Here is a 21,651-nt window from a genome sequence, read left to right on the forward strand (position 1 = left end):
TCAAAGGATGTTTAACAAGGAAGATCTTTATGAAGATACAAGAGCAAAGGAGGATTTAGTAGTAAATTAAGAACAGGTATAGAAAGGAAGAACATGCGTTTTCTAGATATGAGTTCGGAGAGACCATGAGAGCTCTCCAAGCAGAGATGCTAAAGAAGGCATTTGACTTTATGGGTCTTGTGCTGACAGAGGGAAAGTCTGGGCTGAAATTAAAATTAGAAACACTTGTGTCATGAGAACTGAGAAGATCAATCACCTTGAAAGAAAGTAGGGTGAGAAGACCTATGACCAAGTTTTAAAGTCCAACATTTTAAAATTGAGAGAGACTGATGAGTCAGAGAAAATTGAGAGAAAAAGTGTTTCAATGATAGATTTGTTTCAGTAGGATTTTAGGGATTATCCTGCTTTCCTTCAGATTTTCCCATCTGCTACTTGGTGTGAAGACTTTATGAATATTTATAAATACTTCCATAATTAGAGATAACTGGCTTATAATGCAGATGCCTCTTCAAACAACTCCTTGATTTGTTAGTCTTATTGAAAGTTTTCAGCAAAACAGAACATCAGAAAACCCTTTCCACTCTCAATTGGGGGAACTTGGAAAGCAGTGGGAAAAAGCAGGAAGCCTGTGGATGCCCAAAGTGTTAAAAGCATTAGTCAATGGTTGGAGACCAAAAAGGAATCCCTTTTAAGTTAGTCGTGGAGAGTGACTTTGAGAATCAAGTGAAATAAGAGAACGTGAGACATTCTGTAAAACAGTGAATTGTTCGTTTTTATCCGACGTCACATAGTGAATGAGTAGTAGAGTCAGGGACCCAGGGGATGGGGTTGGATGAGGTGCAGTCAGCTGCTCTGGTTGGTGTGGATACATCTTGATTTTGTATTTTGGATGTGTGCTGTTGCCCTACCACCGTGGTTTGCAAAACAACTGGTATGGCTAAGAAAGTAATTGTTCTAGATGGAGACTTCCAGATAATAAAAAAGTAAACAATTGAGCATTTTTAATGGCATAGTTTTCTTTTTCTTTTCTTTCTTTCTTTCTTTCTTTTTTTTTTTTTAACTTTAAGTTCCAGGATATAGCAGAACGTGCAGGTTTGTTACATAGGTATACATGTGCCATGGTGGTTTGCTGCACCGATCAACCCATCATCTAGGTTTTACACCCCACATGCATTAGGTGTTTGTCTTAATGCTTTTCCTCCCCTTAACCCCCAACCCCGACAGGCCTCAGTATGTGTTGTTTCCCATGTGATCTGATTGTGTCCATGTGATCTCATTGTTCAACTCCCACTTACAAGTGAGGACATTAATGATGTATTCATGTATTTCACATCTTCCCAATCTTAATGAGTTGTATCTTTTTATTTATTCCTTGGGATCATCGTTGTAAGCATGTTACTGTATTATCCTAGAAATGTTCCTTGGGGTTCTTAGGTGGGATAGTGATGTGTGCCCCTTTAATAAATATTCTAGGACAATTGGTATTTTACATGCTCTTTCTTCATGGCCTATGTTCATTCTTCCTTATCTCTACACTCGGTGCATCTGCATCTTGCCACACTTTTTCTTACCCTCTCTTCTCCTTTTTAAACCTTGTTGCTTCTTACCTTATACACAGAACTTAGCTTTTGTTAACTATCAGGGCACTAACTATCAGTGTGTTCCTTTCCCCTCTTTCCTGGTTAGCGAACACACCGGTCTCACTAAGTCTCCTGAACCCTTTTCAATTTTCAGTCTTATAGTGGGTGAGTTACTTCTGGATACAATTTTTGGGATTTGAGAGTGTTTAATGCCCGAGTCACTAATCAGAATGCTAGTGTGTGCAAATCTGGCTTCCAAAACCGAATGAGGGAAAGTTCTTTATAGAAAAATCCTAACTAGGCTGGGCGTGGTGGCTCACGCCTGTAATCTCAGCACTTTGGGAGGCTGAGGCAGGTGGATCACGAGGTCAGGAGATTGAGACCACCCTGGCTAACACAGTGAAACCCTGTTTCTACTAAAAATACAAAAAATTAGCCAGGCATAGTGGCGGGTGCCTGTAGTCCCAGCTACTCAGGAGGCTGAGGCAGGAGAATCGCTTGAACCCAGGAGGCGGAGGTTGCAGTGAGCTGAGATGGCGCCACTGCACTCCAGCCTGGGTGACAGAGCAAGACTCCATCTCAAAAAAAAAAAAAAAAAAAAAGCAAGAAAAAAGAAAAATCCTAACTAATAAATGCAGAAAGAATGATAAAATTAGAAATTGCTATTCTAGTTCTTTTGTTGAAATAGGCCATCAAGCAATACTAAAATGGTAAAAAGTTGATGGGACACTTTAAATGGAGGGATCAGACTGTCTCCCCCAAACTCAAGTGATTGATAGTAACATCATTAAAAGTGGGGCATGCAAATACTATATGCCTCCTAATATGGTATAGCACAGGGGCCAGCAAACTTTTCCTGTAAAGGGCCAGATGGTACTTATCTTAGGCTTTGGGAACCGTGTGGCCTTTAGTTGCAGCTAAAAGCAGTGATAGACAGATACATAAATGAATGAATGTGTGGCTGTGTTCCAATAAAACTTTACTTACAAAACAGGCATTAGGCTGGATTTGGCCCATGGGCTCTAGTTTGTAGACCCCTATTATAATAGGAAGTGCACAGCACCAGATATGAAGTCTTCTTGTCAAAATAATTGAACCTGCATCAGATCAAAGCTCCAAGTCTAATCATACTCTTCAGGAAATAAAGGAACAAGTTAAATGACATGTACAATCCTGACTGTGGGACATTCTATAGGACAGATAAGCTGGTTTCTCAAGTAAATCAGTGCGTAACAAAGGGGGTGAAAGAAGCTCCTTTGTGGAGGGAAAAGAATCAGATGTAATATGTAGACTTGGAATTCCTCATCATAAAGTAGATCTTTGAGATAATAGGGGAAATTTTAAAATTTGATGATTTTACTCCAATAAACAAGTATAGAGTAGGTGAGTGGAGATAGATGGAACAGTTGGCAAAATGTTGATAATTGTTGAAACTGGATGGTAGATACATGGGAATTTATTAATCTCTCTACATTCTATATGCTTGAAATTTTTTATAACAAGTTAAAATAAAGTTGAATATACCCCAAAAAGTGTGTGAGTCAGTCAGGGAGAGGGGTTGGCTGCATAGAAAAATAGGGAAGAATCAAGTGGCAAACATTTTTTCTTATAGTTGGAGGAATTTTTGTTTTTTATTACTGGTAGTGCTCATTTTAGTAGTAGTACTTCCTTTATTTTCTCACATGAAATTCCTTCCTCCACTTTAAAACTAACGTTCTTATTTTCACATTTTAATTTCAGATGGAAGTCCTTGATTGCAAGTGCCACTGGTATTCATTGTACCACTTAGATTTTGTTAAGAAACAGAAACGGGATTACTTTACTAAACTGCTTTGTGATTACACAGATAGACTCTGGGAGTTTGCTAGCACCTTTTATTTTAAATTATAAACAGGGAAAAAACAAAGAAAATAAATACAAAAATTTAGACTTTTTAAAATGACTTAAGGGAGAAGCAAGTCACACAATGAGTTTGAGATGCAAAGCAGCGGATCAGAACAAATAGCTGCTTACATGAACAAATCAGTGGGATGTGAAAATGCATCACCGTAACCTACATTTTTTTCTACCGAGAGATTTGCAGCTGACTATCGGGTGACTCATTCCTATGCTTAGGGGGTGAGGTAATGCTATTGTGAAGGGTGATGTCATCTCTGTACCTGAACTGCATGCATATATTGCTTCTGTGGCTCTCAAGGAAAAGCTCCATCTGCTTTCACATATGCAGCCTGAAAGACTTGACAAGATTGGCACAAAGGTCAACAGCCATGTGTATGACTCATAAGCAACCAATTAGTGAAGAGCAGCTATGTAAAAGTGAACTTTTAAAATCATAATCCAGAAATATGACATGATGATTCATTATTGAATCATAATGCCTTGTTGTTTGTGTTTTGCACTTATTGAGTTAATGCTGTTGAGCATTTAACTTTTAAAATAAGGCAGTTTTCTCAGTATGGTCAATCATACCAAGTCTTGGTTCTTTAAACTATATTTTTAATTGAAGATAAGGTTGGTTGGTCAGTCTGTTGGTTGATTGGTTGGTTTTACTTTTGGAGAGGGCAAAAATGGATTTTATTCCATATTGGTTTGGCAATTGATTTTTGCACTTAGGAGACATTGTATTCCCTAAGGACCCGCTACTGCTTTAGAGGAAAAGAGGTTTTTAATGGAAGAGGAAATAAGTCAAAAGAAATGCTATCTGTTTACTGCAGACGCACTTACTCCTCTTCCTCTTTTAGTCATGCACACCTGCTTTCTCTGTTTATACTTTAACCTAATACTACTGTTGAGATGACCAATTAAAATATCTATTTTTAACTTTATTATCATTTGAATCTAGTGTTCTGGTAAATAAATCTAGAATATTTAACAAAATATGGAGGTAGATAACAGTAAATACTTGATTTTCTATCTGATAAGTAACTCAAAATAGAAGATCATCTAGGCTAAATACTACATATTGTTATTATAGGGTATGTGCATACTGTGACCTAAATTTGTTATAATGGCAACTTCAAGTTGGACATTCTACAAAAGATAAAAATAAAGGTTTTAATTTTTGAGAATAAAATTTGTTATCTATTATCAGGAAATAGAAGGAAACAAAGAATAAAATAGTTATGCTAAGACTCCAAGGTAATATTAGGTGAGGTATATACCAATGTCACTTGAGAACTTACTAAAAATCAAATGTTTTTTCAGTAAGAGTAACAGTTAGGAATCTTTAAGTATCTAGAATTATGGTAAACCTTCATTTAATGGTATGGTCTTGAGTTTCATTATAGAGCTCCTACAAGACTCTTGACTACCTTTCTTCTGTTTTTAAACTCTTGTTCGGAAATAATTTCAAACTACAGACAGTTGCACAATAAACGTGGTACCAAAAAAAACCAAAAACCCTTATATGCTCAGATTTTACCTACCCCAACCAGGTTGCCTGCTTTACATGCTCGCCCACGTCCTCTTACCCACTGTCACTCTTCTTCCCCATTTCCTCATACACACTTGTTTTTCTTGAAATATTTGAGGATAAGTTAAATATGCATCATGGCCCTTTACTCTTAAATACATCAATGTATACTTCCTAATAGAGATATTCTCTTATGTAATTACAAAAGTTATAAGCGTTACCAATTTATGTTAATACAATGCCTTACCATCCATATTCGAGTTTTGTCAATTGACCTAATAATATCCTTTATAGCATCCTCTACCCCAAGTACAGCATCTAGTCTAGGGTCAGCTATTGCATTCATTTGTCACGTTAGCCTCTTTTAATCTAGTTGTTTTTTTTTTCCCCCACAACCTTTCTTTGTCAGATATTGACATTTTTGAAGAATATGGTTTCTCTGTTATTTTATTTTTAAAATGGACTTTTCCTTACTTTATGCTTGCCTGATGTTCAGGCTGTGCATTCTTGGCTGGAATACTACATACGTGATGAAGTCTCAGGGCATCTAACTCTCATTGATGATTTTTACTTTGGTTATCCAATCAAGGTGTTATCTCCACTATATAATATATAACTTTTGTTTTTTAATTTCTTGTAACGATAAGTACTCTGTAAGGAGACATTCTAGACCATGTAGATATTCTGTTCTTCATCAAAGTTTCCACCTCAATTTAGCACCATTTCTGACTCTGGTATGACCCAGTCTCTACTGTGATGGTGGCAAAATGCTAATTTTTCCAACTCCAGCCCTTCCTTTTCCCTCATATATTATTTATTTTATCTGCTTGCTATTGGTGTGAACATGTGAATTTCTATTTTTAAAACTTCAGTACTTAACTATTTTGGTGCTTAATTGTCCCATATTTGACCAGTGGCATGCCCTCACCCTTTCCAAGCACATCCTTGTTTTTTGAAAGAATAAGATGGTAAAGGCTCATCTAGCATCTACACTGCCCCAGCCCTGGAATCTGCCATTTCTCTGAGGAGCCCTGGTTCCTTTTGGTGGAGAATGTAATTAGATAACACAATTTGGGCACCGGGTATGAGTGCACTACTTTTACAGCCACTGTGTAAACATAAATATAAACATTAGCTGACCTGGTATTTCTTGGAGGTTCAGTGAACAATTTTTGAGAATATCACAGTGTCTCAGATTATAGTTACAACAAAAAGGAAAGATAAAGGAATGATAGGATTTTTGTCAGCAAACTTACATTGCTAAAATTTTCTTAGATTTCAAAGCAAAAACATAGTGATGCTAGGTTGAAGGCCAGATAGGATTTCTCTCGACAAAGTTGGTACAGAAGGATGTTCCAGAAAGAAGAAATGACATTGACAATGACATAAATGAACAATATCAGTAACATTAAATGTTGTGTTTAAATAACCATGCCTGATTTCTACCCATTTGGGGAGAAGTAAAAGACAGGGATGAAAGGTTTATTTAAGGTCAGATTTAGAGGACTTTGAATGTCCTCTAAAGGATTTTGGATCTTTAGGATTTGGGGTCTTTATTAAGAAGATAATAGCTGTTGAAGATTTTTGAATAGTGTCATAACAAGCTTAACTCTGACTCAGAGAGATTAATCTGGAAGATACATAGAAGATTAAGGAAATTTGCAGTTAAGAACTGTAAAGAGGCTATTATAGTAGTTCAGGCAGGAGATAATAAGGATTTGAACTGGAAAATGAAAGAAAGAAGTGAATTAGAATAGTGGCTTTTAATCTATCTTCCAAAACCCCAGGTTTGGGGCAAAGTGGATGTGTGAGTTGAAGACCAAATGAGAACTCTCAGTTACTGTATGCGAGTTTTCAAGTAAGTATCCCTTTAAAGAAAGCAGTCTGCTGCTTAAAGAACAAAAAACTATGTAGAAAAATTTTGTTAACTCTTACTTCTCTCATATTCCTGTTTCCTAAAGTTTTGAGCCTGGATAATCAGGAAAATAGTTGTGTCATTCGTTGATGTAGATCAAATTATGAATTTTTTAAATGCCAAAGGTCAATGTCACAAAGACGTACTAAAACTCTTACTGAGGAGATAAGATATTCTTGGCCAGAAACCTTGGAATTATCCTGGACTCCTTTCTTTTGCTCATGCCATAAAGAGAATCAACCATGAAATCCTGTTGGCTTTACCTTTCAATTATATCCCAAACCTGACTATCTTAAACAGCTCAACTGCTTATCAACTAATCTCTTACCTTCCGCCTGCTCTCTCTGCCTCCACCCTTGCCTCTCAGCCTGTTCACTTTCCTTATGGTTTTTCAAACGTGATAGGTACACTTCCATCTAAGAACCTTTGCAAAACCTGGCCTGACCTGGTTAATTATCTCATGTTTAAGACTTTGCCCAAATGTTACTTTCTCAGTGGGGTCTACCCTAAGCTCTTTATTGATAATCCCCTCTCCACCCCATGCATATTTACCATTCTCCCTTTATCTTGTTCCATTTTTTTTTTAACGGCATTTATCACCTAACATACCCCATGTAATTTACTTATTTATTAAGTTGTTTGTCTCATGACACCAGAGTTTAAGCTTCACAAAGGCAGTGATTTGTTTGTTTGGCTCACTGATCTATCCCAGCCATCAGAATGTGCCAGGCCATAGGTAGGCCCTTAATAAGCATTGTTAAAAGAAGGAAGGGCAACTGAGAACACAAAATCAGTAAGCTTACTTACCAGGCTTCTAGCTCATTGCAGATTTGAGAAAGCAAATAAAAGAAAGGATGGGATACTACTTGAATCAATATCTCTAAACTTGTGTTCCTTGGAGCTGAGTCTATGACAGTAATTGGCCTTGATAAAAATAGCCCTAGAAAATACTGCATATATTATCTATAGAAAATTATATTACACATTAACATACTAATGGCTATAAGAGCTCCTATAGTAACCTCTTCTTGAACTCACTTGATCATAAAACTCTCTTTTGGTAACTCAGCCTACCATTATGGGACCCTTTTGGCCCATGGTAAACTGAGTTTGAGAAAAACCTTACTAGAGTACTATGTGTAGGGCCTGGGAGTGATTGGCAGTTCCTTTAAATTACTTCTGGTTGATCGACTGCGCTGCTTCATGTGCTAGTCAGAAGGAGGCTGGAGTACATCAGAATCAAGACTCTAGCTCTTAATTACTATTATTCTTTTAAAGGTATGACGTTTTTATTTTTCTGGGAGAAATAAAAAAATAATAATTAATGTTACTGCTCTTTTAAAAAGTTAGCTTCTGTTTTAGGTATTTGGGAATAAGATGATTATTCCTTCCCTGGATGGAGCCCTCTTCCAGTGGGACCGAGACCGTGAGAGCATGGAAACAGTTCCTTTCACAGTTGAATCACTTCTCGAATCTTCTTATAAATTTGGAGATGATGTTGTTTTGGTTGGAGGAAAATCTCTCACTACATATGGACTCAGTGCATGTAGTGGAAAGGTAAGTGAAAATACTGAATTTACTTTGGGGAAATCAGAATAAATTAGGGTAGAAAAAGTAATTTATTAAACGACACTTATTACTAGTTGAGATTTATTGTAATTATTCCCTGAGGTTGTCATTTGTTTTAATAAGAGAACTGTGAGGTAGGAAGGGGAAACTAGTAACGGAATAAATGGCAGAGCCAGGAATAGAATAGCAGGAGGAAGAGAATTCATAAATATGGTCTACTGTGTCTCAGATGTTTTTTTTTTTTTTTTTTTGGAGACAGAGTCTTACTCTGTTGCCCAGGCTGATCTCAGTTTATGGCAATCCCCACCCCCCACCCCATTTCACACCCCCTCAGGTTCAAGTGGGTTCAAGTGATTCTTGTGCCTCAGCCTCCTGAGTAGCTGGGATTACAGGCACGTGCCACCATGCCTGGCTAATTTTTGTATTTTTAGTAAAGACAGGGTTTTACCGTGTTGGCCAGGCTGGTCTCCAGCTTCTGGCCTTAAGTGATCTACCCACCTCAGCCTCCCAAAGTGCTGGGATTATAAGCAGGAGCCACCGCGCCCAGCCTCAGGTGCTTTTTTTTATACATTATTTTGCAATCCTCACAGTCTTCCTAAGTGTAATTTTTTTTTTTTTTTTTTACATTTTGACAGATGAAGAACCTTCTAAAGATTAATAGTAATCCTAATGATAAGAATAATTGACACTACTCATTTATAGGGTTTGATCCTATAATAAGGTGATCCAAGAAGAAAGTTTATACTCATTTTACAGATGAAGAAACTGAGACTTTAAAAGATTCAGAAACTTCCAGGGTCACATTTAACTTAGATCTATCTGACAACAAAGTCATGCTGTTAATAACCTAGACTTTCTCCAACATTAGCTCTTAGGATATAATCGTAATATAATCTGCTTCTAAGGTTGGGTCTTATAAATCCATTATCAAGAGTAACTAATTAAAAACATCCTTTCAACCAGGCACAGTGGCTCACACTTGTAATCCTACCACTTTGGGAGGCCAAGGTGGGTGGATCACTTGAGGCCAGGAGTTTGAGACCAGCCTGGCCAACATGGGAAACCCCATCTCTACTAAAAATAAAAAAAAATAGCTGGGGATGGTGGCACACGCACGCCTGCGGCCTGTAGTCCCAGCTACTCAGGAAGCTGAGGTATGAGAATCACTTGAACCTGGGAGGTGGAGGTTGCAGCGAACTGAGATCACACCACTGTACTACAACCTGTGCAACAGAGTGAGACATCATTAAAAATAATAATGACATAAATAGATAATAGACTCCATTAAAAAATAACAAAAATAAATAAGTAATTAGCCAGGCATGGTGGTGGGTGCCTGTGGTCCCAACTACTCGGGAGGCTGAGGCAGGAGACTGGCGTGAACCCGGGAGGTGGAGCTTGCAGTGAGCCGAGATCGCGCCACTGCACTCCAGCCTGGGCCACAGAGCAAGACTCCGTCTCAAAAAAATAAATAAATAAAATAAAAATAAATAAATAAATAAATAAAAACATCCTTTCTAAAAAGGTAAAAAATAAAAATCTTTGTAACCCTTTAACACCTTGACATGTAAACGGTTTATATACAGACTTGGACTAAAATAAGGAAGAATAGAAACGTGGTCTTTTTACTCTTGAGTTTTTCAACTTTAACAATTCCTTATCTAAGTGTTAGGCCCATAGCACTTTCTTGCTCTTGCAGATGCTTTTCTGCCTTCTCCACCCACCTGCATCTGCATTGTATTGAGGAGGCCATGCCATCCTATCTGGCCGTTTTTTGAGCAAAGCACTTCAATCTCTGTTTACTTCGGTAGTCTCATCTGTAAACAACAGGATTGAACCCGATCACCTGGTTTTCTGATTTGATGTGCTGCTACATAATTCTGGTATTGTAGAAGGTATGCTTCTTTTCATGAGGATTTTAGTTTGGATCATATTAAGTCTTCCTTTTTTCTTTTAGTGAAAACTTGAGGGAGTTACTTTTGAATACAAAAAGCTCTCAGAAAAGCTTCAAATTTTTAAAAACCAAACACTTTTGTTATACGGAAACTCTAAGGTTGATTTTTTGTTTTTAAACTCACCTGAAGTTTTATTAATGATATTGTAGAAAAGCTATCACAAGTAGCTATCCATTTCTTCTTGTATATTCCATGGAAATTCTCCAAAGTAAGGCTAAAATTACGTAAATCCTTAAAATCAGTCCCTGAAATAAATATTCATTGGTACTGTCGTTGTTCTAAATAACTCATTTTAGGAGTTAGTAATCTAACTGATGCTTCTTATTACTTGAGTACTTCATACACATTTCCTTAGTTTCCTTTCACTTTTTAAAAATTATAGATTCCTTTAATATCTCTGATCTCTTATGAGTTTATCCTTTTACTAATTTTGTGTCTAATTTTGTCTTTTCAGGTGAGGTATATCTGTTCAGCTCTGGGTTGTCGCCAATGGGATAGTGATGAAATGGAACAAGAGGAAGACATCCTGCTTGTACAGCGTACCCAGAAAACTGTTAGAGCTGTCGGACCTCGCAGTGGCAATGAGAAGTGTGTATTCAGATAGTATTGCTGTTGGTATTGTTTAGAAATACACCTAATACCAAAATTTATCAGACTTCTGTTTTTGGAAATTTTTGACTAGTTTGTTGCCTTAAAAGCATATTATTCTTTTTTTTTTTGAGATGGAGTCTTGCTCTGTCACCCAGGCTTGAGTGCAGTGGCGCGATATTGGCTCACTGCAGCCTCCGCCTCCTGGGTTCAAGCGATTCTCCTGCCTTAGCCTCCCGAGTACCTGGGATTACAGGCACGTGCCACCACACCCAGCTAATTTTTGTATTTTTAGTAGAGATGGGATTTCACCATGTTGGCCAGGCTGGTGTCAAACTCCCAACGTCAGGTGATCCAATGTGGGCCCTAAAATAAAAATGATTTCATGTTTATTAACAAATTCTGAACTGAACTTCTCACCATATGCTTCAGGATGTGGTAACCACAGGGGTTCTCATATGACGACTATTTATTAGTTTAGTCTCAGGTTAATGATTTTTTTTTTTTTTTTTTTTTTTGAGACAGAGTTTCACTCTTGTTGCCTAGGCTGGAGTGCAATGGCATGATCTTAGCTCACCACAGTATCTGCCTACCAGGTTCAAGCGATTCTCCTGCCTTAGCCTCCCAAGTAGCTGGGATTATAGGCATGTGCCACCATGCCTGGCTAATTTTGTATTTTTAGTAGAGATGGGGTTTCTCCACATTGGTTAGACTGGTCTCGAACTCCCAGCCTTAGGTGATCCACCCACCTCAGCCTCCCAAAGTGCTGGGATTTCAGGTGTGAGCCACAGCACCCGGCCTAATGATATTTTTTATAGCAATCTCATCCCTCGAAGTTCTTTGAATACAGAAAGATGCTAAGAGAAAATTGATGTGTTTCTTTGAGCTTGAACCTATTTGACTCTCTAATTATGTCTAGTAGGTAGTTTCATAGTTTGTCTGATTATCCCAATTTTAAAAAAATAATTTTACTCAATTTTCTTGAACTATTAAAACATTTCTTTAGCCTAATTCCTTTCTGTTCCCTTCTTTAAATAATGAATGCCCTTATGTAATTTTTATATTTAAATATGTGATTAAAAAATGTGATACCTAGATTGGATATGTTGATCCTACATCAAATGCTTGATTTTTTTTAAACCTAATATTTAAGTTTCAAATTGCCTATATAGTAAAAATAACTTTAGATTCCATCTTTATCTTTTGAAAATGAACCAGACTTTAGGGTTTTCTCTGATCCAATGCAATGTAATTCAGTTTCTTTTCCTGAAAACTGTTTTCTCAAACTCAGTTAAGAATGCTCAGTTTATTCTTTCAACTTTGGACTATGAATAGGGCTTTGCATTTGCAGACAACTTGACCTTCTTTATCCTGACTGGATTTTGTTTTTTAAGTGTTTGAGTGCTTACTGGGAGCTCAGCTACCATAGCAGCAGATGTCCAACTTAACAGAATTTTGAGTTACCAGAATAGGAAGGATCTGGGTTTCTAAGATCCATGATTCTTTAAAATATAATTATTTCCATAAATGTCAGAATTCTTAACTATGCCCTTTTATATCTAAGTGATAAGACACTATACTCTCAGTAGTTGAGTGATTTTTCAATTTACTAATTATAGAGGAAACCTTATTACTGCCACTTTATGGATAAAACTACTGAAACTTACTTAGGAAAGGGTAAATGACTTGCCACATCTTGTTCAGTGGAGATCCAAGATTGGGGCTGAGGAGGTATGACCTTCACAGGTTTGGTATCCTGGATCACATTGCCTTTTTGAGGCCATGTTTTAGTGTGAATTTAAGACTGGTTCATTCATCTTGACTTTTACAGTGGTTTATGAGGGCATAATTTTGCTGTAGTTAAATGAAATGTATCCTGCCTTTAATCAAGAGGTAAGGCAGACTGTGTGCTACCTCATTTTAAGGTGACATTGATGTGTTTTGGGAAAATCACTCTGATGTAGAAGTACAAACATTTGTAAATTTTTGAGAGAAAATCTGTCCCTTAGCTGTTGTAAGGGACACATCAGTCAGTCCACAACCCTCAAAACCATTGTGTCTGAAGGGTCAGAACAAAGTTCTTGTGGGCCCTCTTGTGGCGTGAATCAGTGGAGCACTCTTTTCCAGAAGGTTACGTTGACTTGTTCTTTTTCTCATCACATAATTTTAGTATTTGCTTCTTCAATCTAGAAGAATTCTATATTATTTTGTCCCTTTATTTAAATGTAAATTTCTAAAACACACCTTTATAAATTTAAGGTGGAATTTCAGTGTTGGCCACTTTGAACTTCGGTATATTCCAGACATGGAAACGAGAGCCGGATTTATTGAAAGCACCTTTAAGCCCAATGAGAACACAGAAGAGTCTAAAATTATTTCAGATGTGGAAGAACAGGAAGCTGCCATAATGGACATAGTGATAAAGGTTTCGGTTGCTGACTGGAAAGTTATGGCATTCAGTAAGAAGGGAGGACATCTGGAATGGGAGTACCAGGTACCTAACATCACTGAGGATTTGTAAATATGGTTCTTCCTCTCCCAGTCTGACCAAACTTATTGATCGGGTGGAACGAAATTACTACTACTTGGGGCTCTCAGCTTGTTCTCTGTGCTTTTAGAAATTTGTGATTTTAAATGGTATTTTATGGGTTGGAACTACATAACTACTGCTTGAATTATTTAAGACCTTTTTTCCATTTTTGTTTAGTTTTGTACTCCAATTGCATCTGCCTGGTTACTTAAGGATGGGAAAGTCATTCCCATCAGTCTTTTTGATGATACAAGTTATACATCTAATGATGATGTTTTAGAAGATGAAGAAGACATTGTAGAAGCTGCCAGAGGAGCCACAGAAAACAGTGTTTACTTGGGTGAGTAAATGTATCTTATCTAACGATAGTATACATTGACATCTAGATTGTCTTCTTACACTGTTCCTTCCTACTTCAGGAGTGCCTGTAGTAGTTTTAAATCCTAATATCATCTCTGATTTAGGTTGCCCTTAAGAGTTATACTTTGATTTCCATTCCTGCTACTTTTCCATTTGTCCAATTCTGAAATTTGTTGTTTTGTTTTGTTTTGTTGGAGATGGAGTTTCACTCTTGTTGTCCAGGCTAGAGTGCGATGGTATGATCTCTGCTCACCACAACCTCTGCCTCCTGGGTTCAAGCGATTCTCCTGCCTCAGCCTCCTGAGTAGCTGGGATTACAGGCACCTGCCACCATGCCCAGCTAATTTTTGTATTTTTAGTAGAGATGGGATTTCACCACATTGGCCAGAATATAGTGCACCTGACCTCAGGTGATCCGCCCACCTCAGCCTCCCAAAGTGCTGGGATTACAGGCGTGAGCCACCGCACCCAGCCCAATTCTGAAATTTTTAATTACTGTCACATATTCTTTTTCTCTGAGATCTATATTAGAAAGGCTTAGAAATATTCTCATTATATAACATGATTTCAAATTACTCATTAGCCCAAGAATGGTGCCATGCACCTGTAATCCTAGCTACTCCAGAGGCTGAGATGGGAGGATCTCTTGACCCCTGGAGTTAGAGGCTACCCCAAACTATAATCATGTCACTGCACTCCTGCCTGGGTGACAGGACAACACTCTATCTGTTTATATATGAGGATCGCTTGACCTCTGGAGTTAGAGGCTACCCCAAACTATAATCATGTCACTGCACTCCTGCCTGGGTGACAGGACAACACTCTATCTGTTTATATATATATAATTGTTTATATGTAATTACATATATGTATTACATATATAATTATTTATATGTAATTACATATATGTAATTACATATATAATTATTTATATGTAATTACATATAAAATATACTTATATAGCTAGTTATATATCCTCAAAGTCTATAATTTCCTATATTTGTATTTGCATCCTTATTAGTTTGTGCCCCTCCCCTCTTTAAGATTAGGTTTATTTCTTTTTTATCAGTGCATCTATACAACTGATCTAAAAAATAAAATTCTGGTGTGCTTCTGGGCAATTGAAAGCCTTTAATATTATAAATTTTGAAAACTCTTGAATCTAATTATTTGAATTAGTCTGTCATCAAATACTTATAAAATTCTTTAAGCTCTGACAATGTGCCACCCACCTGTCGGTTTGAATGCAAAGCAAAGCAAGAATTTGTATGTTGTTATTTGTATTTGTTATTTGTATGTTGAATTTGTATGTTGTTAATTGTCATGTGTATTTTGATAGTATTTAACTGAATTGTTAGCAATATTTCTAGAATTTAGGTAAACTTTCTTGGGAAAGTTACTTAGCCTAAGCTGTTTGTTTTGTGAGAGTACAGTGACTTCCTGTCTTTGAATTTTTCTACTGGAACAGTTTTCCTGTGTTACTGAAAAGGTGCTATTATTCAATGAGAAATATCATATGGACCTTGTGTGTAACTTTCCCTCCCTGTTTTTGTTGAATATCTGTTGAGTTTATCTTTGAATGCTTCAAGCATGTTTCTTCTTTGACAAGAGTTCTGTAGTATATGTAGAAATAACTGGAATTAATGAATTTTATTTAATTAAAAACCTTTTTTAAAAAATCAATGCATAATTGACAATGTTCTGGTTGATTCAGGAATGTATAGAGGCCAGCTTTATCTGCAGTCATCAGTCAGAATTTCGGAAAAGTTTCCTACAAGTCCCAAGGCTTTGGAATCTGTCAATAATGAAAACGCAATTATTCCTTTGCCAACAATCAAATGGAAACCCTTAATTCGTAAGTGAATTGTAAACTTTTCTAAATACCATTAGCGTTCAGAGACCTAATCCTGACTGTCTTTGCCCTAGTTTTGAATACTGCAGAGATAAGAACTGTTATATACTTTTATTGGTAAACCATCATGGTATTTCAGATGTTAATAATGAATTTTTATTATCATTTAGGGCATTATTTCTTGGAAGCAGCAGTTGCTTCTATAAAAGTGTTAATAAAATATTTCTCTATACAACTTAGAAAAACTCTTAATCATTCGCTGACCATGCCAAAGTAACATTTAACTCTTAATGTATTTATATTAAGACCATTTAGGCAAAAGTTCTCTGGCTAGCACATCATATTCTTTGAGACATGAATGAATAGAAATCAAATACTGGGCACCTACTTCTTTCATTATCTTTCTATACCTTGTACGTGTTTTTTACTACATATATCATGTCATATTTTAATTGTTTATTTAAATGACTCAGATTCTCTGTAAGACTGTGTGCTTTTCAAAGGCAAGAGTCCTGGGCCATTTGTTTAACTTATATGTTTGAACTGAATTATGGTTGAATATCAGTTTATTCAATTAATGAGCACATGCCTTTTTATTCAAGTCATAACAGATAAGATTTAAGAAATATTATTATTAATAAAATAATTATTTTATTTTAGATTCTCCTTCCAGAACTCCTGTCTTGGTAGGATCTGATGAATTTGACAAATGTCTTAGTAATGATAAGTTTTCTCATGAAGAATATAGTAATGGCGCACTTTCAATCTTGCAGTATCCATATGGTAAGTGAAAATACTGAGATTTATTTTATTTTTTAATTTGAAATTAATTAATAGAATTCAAATGAAGAAAAGTCGATTAGAATATAGAAAATAAAATATCTTGGGAGACAATTTCATGAATTATTACTAAGTATACAAGCTTCAAAGTTAGGTTGCCGGGGTTCAGATCCCATGTTTGCCACATACTAGATTGGGCACATCTAACTCCCTGTGTCTCACTTTCTTTATCTGTAAAATTAGAATAATAATCCTAATATCTATGTATTAAGTTGTTGTGAGGCCTAAATGAGATAATGCATGCAAAATCTCAGTTAACATCATGCGTGTCACATAGTGTCAATAAACATTGGTTCTCGTTATTAGCTCTTCTTTATCAGCCTATATTATGTAGGCTGTATAGTAGCCTGTATAATGAAGAAAATGTGTTTTTCATAAAACCACATGAAAATGATGCACAAGTAGGTTATTTTAATTTCTTACTCAGACAAGAGAAATTAATGCAAAAGTCAAGAATAGGTGAAATTTGGCATGAAATACATTTCTATTTAGTAAGCAATTTTTTGAAGTTAGGATATATTCAGGTATGAAAGCCTTTTAAAAAGTTGTGTAATTAACAAGTCCTCAAATTTGTATCAGGTAAACACAAAGACTCCTCATCAGTTACCCTAGATGTTAGCACTGGAAAGTTATTATATAAGTTAAATTGATTAAAAAACAAATGAAAAAACAGCTCTGAACTAGAAACAGCAGCCTTTATCTTTTTCTTTTTTTTTTTTTTTTTTTTTTTTGAGACGGAGTCTCGCTCTGTCACCCAGGCTGGAGTGCGGTGGCACGATCTCGGCTCACTACAACCTCCGCCTCCTGGGTTCAAGCGATTCTTTTACCTCATTCTCCCAAGTAGCTGGGACTACAGGCGCCCGCCACCATGCCCAGCTAATTTTTGTATTTTTAGTAGAGACGGGGTTTCACCATATTGGCTAGGCTGGTCTCAAATTCCTGACCTCATGATCCACCCGCCTCGGCCTCTCAAAGTGCCTGGATTACAGGTGTGAGCCACCGCGCCCGGCCCCTTTATCTTGATATTGATCAAAAGACAAGGTAGGCTGGGCGCAGTGGCTCATGCCTGTAATCCCAGCCCTTTGGGAGGCCGAGGCTGGCGGATCACTTGAGGTCAGGAGTTCAAGACCAGCCTGGCCAACATGGTGAAACCCCGTCTTTACTAAAAATACAAAAATTAGCCAGGCATTGTGGTACACGTCTGTAGTCCCAGCTACTCAGGAGGCTGAGGCAGGAGGATCACCTGAGTCCAGGAGATGGAGGTTGCAGTGAGGCAAGATCACTGCACTCCAGCCTGGGCAACAGAGCAAAACCCTGTCTCAAAAAATAAAAATAAAAAAAGACAAGGTAAAAGAGAATTGTGTAATCTGAGCACATAGTACAAAATGGAAGACAAAAAAAGACAGGCTATTTTTCTGGGGCAGACTCATTTTGGCAGCCTAAAGTGAACCAAACAGCATGGATGTTTTCCTTTCATTTTGTGAAGAATGATTGGTGGTAAAATTTGGTATTTTATTGATAACCAAGCAAAAGGAAAGCTAAAAATACCCTGAAGGAAGATTGAGTATTAATTCTTGTATTTAAATAATTGAATTATTAATGAGGTTATGAATGGAGTAGCCCTTAAGATTGTTTCTGATATTATTACTTAATATAAAGAAAATTTAGTATGCTTATAGGATAAAGGAAAATGTCTATTTACTGGAGAAAAATGAGACAAATTATGATGTTTAAAATATGTTAAAGAAGACAGACAAAAGGAATTAGTGTGATCAGTCATAGGAAAATAGATAAATTGTAATAGTTAAAGATGGGCCTATTTTCGATTGCCTTTTAAAAAAAACCATTTTAATGTTTCTATTTGAAGATAATGGTTATTATCTACCGTACTACAAGAGGGAAAGGAACAAACGAAGCACACAGATTACAGTCAGATTCCTCGACAACCCAAATTACAACAAGAATATCCGCAAAAAGGATCCTGTTCTCCTCTTACACTGGTGGAAAGAAATAGTTGCAACGATTTTGTTTTGTATCATAGCAACAACGTTTATTGTGCGCAGGCTTTTCCACCCTCATCCTCACAGGGTAAGTAAGAATCATGGTTGCTTACTCTCTGGTTTCCACTTCCCCACCTCCCATTTGCTTCTCAACCATGGCAGTCTGGCTTCCATCCCTACTGCTCCACCAAAGCTACTCTTGCCAAAGGTCTCAGTGATCTTCCTTGTGTTAAATGTAATGGACATTTTTCAGTCCTTATCTAACTGAACCTCTTTGTATTTGACACTGTTGAGCATCTCCCTTTGACCTTTCTTGCCTGACTTCCTTGACACCATGCTCTCCTGGTCTCCTTGGGTGTGATGTGGATGCTTCAGGACCTGATCTTTCTCATCCTCTCAGTATTGTTGGTATTCCTCAGGGCTCCCTCTTTTCACTGTTCATCCCACAAACTCTCCTTGGATGGTCTTCCCTACTTTCCCAGCTCCAATCTTCTTATATACTAATGGTTCCCAAATCTGTTTCTCTGGAACAGCTATCTAGTAAGTGCTACACAGGCACTTCAAATGAGCCATATCTCAGACTGTCCTGATTTCCACTCCCATTCCCCTCCCCAGCCTATTCTAGCATTTTTCTCTCTCAAAGAAATGTACTGCCATATGCAGTCACCAAAGCCGTGAATCATTTTTCTCTCCCTTGTCAGTCACCAAGTTCTGTCAAATCCTTCCTCCTAGATATCTTCATATTTTTCTTCTTCTATGTGTCAGTTTTCATTTCCCCAGCACAAATACCATCATCACACCTCTCCTGAATCACTGAAATAGCCTCTAACTGGCCTCTGTGCCCCTAGTCCTGAGGCTTTCTGCAGTCCGTTCTCTACACCCTAACTCTAGCTGCATTTCTGGGCTTAAAAACCTCTAATACCTGACCTTTCTCCCCATTGTTGTTAGGCTCAAGTCCAACCTCCTTAGAACATGCAAGATTCTGAATGATTCATACCCTGGCTGCTCATGTCCCGTCCTTCACTGGTACCCTAATCCCTTCCTCCCCTCCGCCATGCTCAGCCACTAGACTGAGCTTCTTTCAGTCTTCCCTGTAGACCATGCTCTCGCTGAGCCTGGTAGTGCTCATCTGTCTAACCTTGCCTTGGAACCTTGTTCCCTACCTCCTCTCCCTTCCCTCTCAAATAATTAACTCCCAGGTAATATCTCTTAGTTTGAAATTAGTTGACATGCCCCCCTGGGAAGTCATCTTTAACCTCCTATTTCTGAGTTAGATTTCCTGCCTGTGTTTACGCTCTGTACTCCCCTTACTAGAGTATTTACTAAAATATTTAATAGGTAATTCCTAATTTCTCTCTCTACCTCTAGACTGTACATTCTTTTTTTTTTTTTTTTTTTTTTTTTTTCAGAGACAGGGTCTCACTCTTCTCACTCTGTCACTGAAGCTGGAGTGCAGTGGCACAATTTTGGCTCACTGCAACCTCCGCCTCCCAGGTTCAAGCAATTCTTGTGCTTCAGCCTCCCAAGTAGCTGAAACTATTGGCATGTGCCACCACACCTCGCTAATTTTTGTATTTTTTGTAGAGATGGGGGTTTTGTCATGTTGGTCAGGCTGGTCTCAAACTCCTGGCCTCAAGTAATCTGCTCGCCTCCGCTTCCCACAGTGTTGGGATTACAGGCATGGGCCACCACACCTGGCCTAGACTGAACATTCTTAAGGACAAGGACTAGTCTACACTGTTTACCACCATCTCCTTAGCCCCTTACACAGTGCCTGGCACATAATTGGAGCTCAGTAAAGATATGTTGAAAGAATCAGTGACTAAACAGGTGGCCCACAGTGCCCCCATTTGACCATAATAATTATTAATATCCTCTAAAAAATATTTTAGGAGATGTTGGTAAAGAAACATTGCCTAATTTAATTTCCTGTTATTAAAAGCATTTTTAATGCAATTTGTGAAATTGGTTGGGAAAGAAATCACTCTAGTTTTTTTTTGTTGTTATTGTTATTGGGTTTTTTGTTTGTTTGCTTTTTTTCCTACCTCATTTTGTCAAAAGAAATCACTCTAGTCTTGCCCAGGAGTTTGCGTTTATGCTTACATGTGTGCACTGTCTTTCTCTTTATATCTAGTTATATATCATGCTGTACATATGACATACCCACATTATAAAGAAACAAAATCCCCTCAAATACTGGAGGGATAGCAATGGGAAGATAAAGTTTTTTTCTTTTGTAATAAAGCAAAATGCTGCATTTTGTTTTCATAATGCTTTTATTTTTCTTGATGCTACTTGTGTATCTTTCAGTGTTGTTTATTTTATAACCAAAATCGTTAGCTAACTTCAGTTCAGCTTTGTACTTTGTAGTGATTTTGTTTTTCACCTTATCAGCAAAGGAAGGAGTCTGAAACTCAGTGTCAAACTGAAAATAAATATGATTCTGTAAGTGGTGAAGCCAATGACAGTAACTGGAATGACATAAAAAACTCTGGATATGTATCACGGTAAGAGTCTTATAAAATACAGCCATTTGAATCAAAGAAGAAATGACCTAAGATCTTGTTTAAATTTTTTAATGTGTAGATACCTAGAAAAGTAAAACGTAGACTTAACCCTCAATAAATAAATAAATTCAAGTAACTTAAATGTATTAAAAGTGGTATATACCCTAAGAAAGATAAAAATAGAGTGTTACAGGAGTTTAGAATTTCAGCTACCAAATTAAGTTCTTATTCAAGTAACTTAGTTATTTAGGGCCTACTATGTACTAGGATTAGCATTTATAGTACCAGATAATAATTACTATGTTTATAAGATGTGATATAAGTCTCCACATGTTTCTGAATCCTCATTTATTTTCATTGTTTTATCTGTAATAGGAAGTAGAAATATAGGGAAAAACACTAATAGAACAGATAGTTTTTAAAAGCAGAAGGGGGAGATGGATTAGCTAAAAGTAGGCAGTTTAAATAAAAGTAAAATAAAAGTAGAGAAGCTATTACAATCTCTCAAGTATAAAATGTAACCTTTGATGCATTGTGGTAACT

General features: G+C 37.0%; 1 protein-coding gene across 9 annotated transcripts in view; it reads left to right on the forward strand.

The window, feature by feature from the left end:
* The window catches only part of EIF2AK3 (eukaryotic translation initiation factor 2 alpha kinase 3), an 81,544-nt gene that overhangs the window by 27,404 nt on the left and 32,489 nt on the right, over positions 1-21,651 (forward strand). For 4 of the 9 annotated variants that reach the window (XR_012422072.1, XM_005575342.3, XM_045368915.2 and 1 more), the window contains exons 3-10: positions 8,270-8,464; positions 10,886-11,019; positions 13,279-13,513; positions 13,727-13,889; positions 15,624-15,764; positions 16,422-16,544; positions 18,469-18,689; positions 20,996-21,108. Coding sequence is in view for 8 of the 9 variants with exons in the window: in XM_005575342.3 (XP_005575399.3) it covers positions 8,270-8,464; positions 10,886-11,019; positions 13,279-13,513; positions 13,727-13,889; positions 15,624-15,764; positions 16,422-16,544; positions 18,469-18,689; positions 20,996-21,108 (1,325 nt within the window). In the remaining variant the exon portion in view is untranslated. Of the gene's footprint in view, positions 1-8,253; positions 8,465-10,175; positions 10,372-10,885; positions 11,020-13,278; positions 13,514-13,726; positions 13,890-15,623; positions 15,765-16,421; positions 16,545-18,468; positions 18,690-20,995; positions 21,109-21,651 lie in introns of those variants that run through there. The other 5 variants (XM_074011294.1, XM_074011296.1, XM_065526830.2 and 2 more) reach the window with 4 other exon arrangements.

This window comes from Macaca fascicularis, chromosome 13, assembly GCF_037993035.2.
Source record: "Macaca fascicularis isolate 582-1 chromosome 13, T2T-MFA8v1.1".
Taxonomy (NCBI): Eukaryota; Metazoa; Chordata; class Mammalia; order Primates; family Cercopithecidae; genus Macaca; species Macaca fascicularis.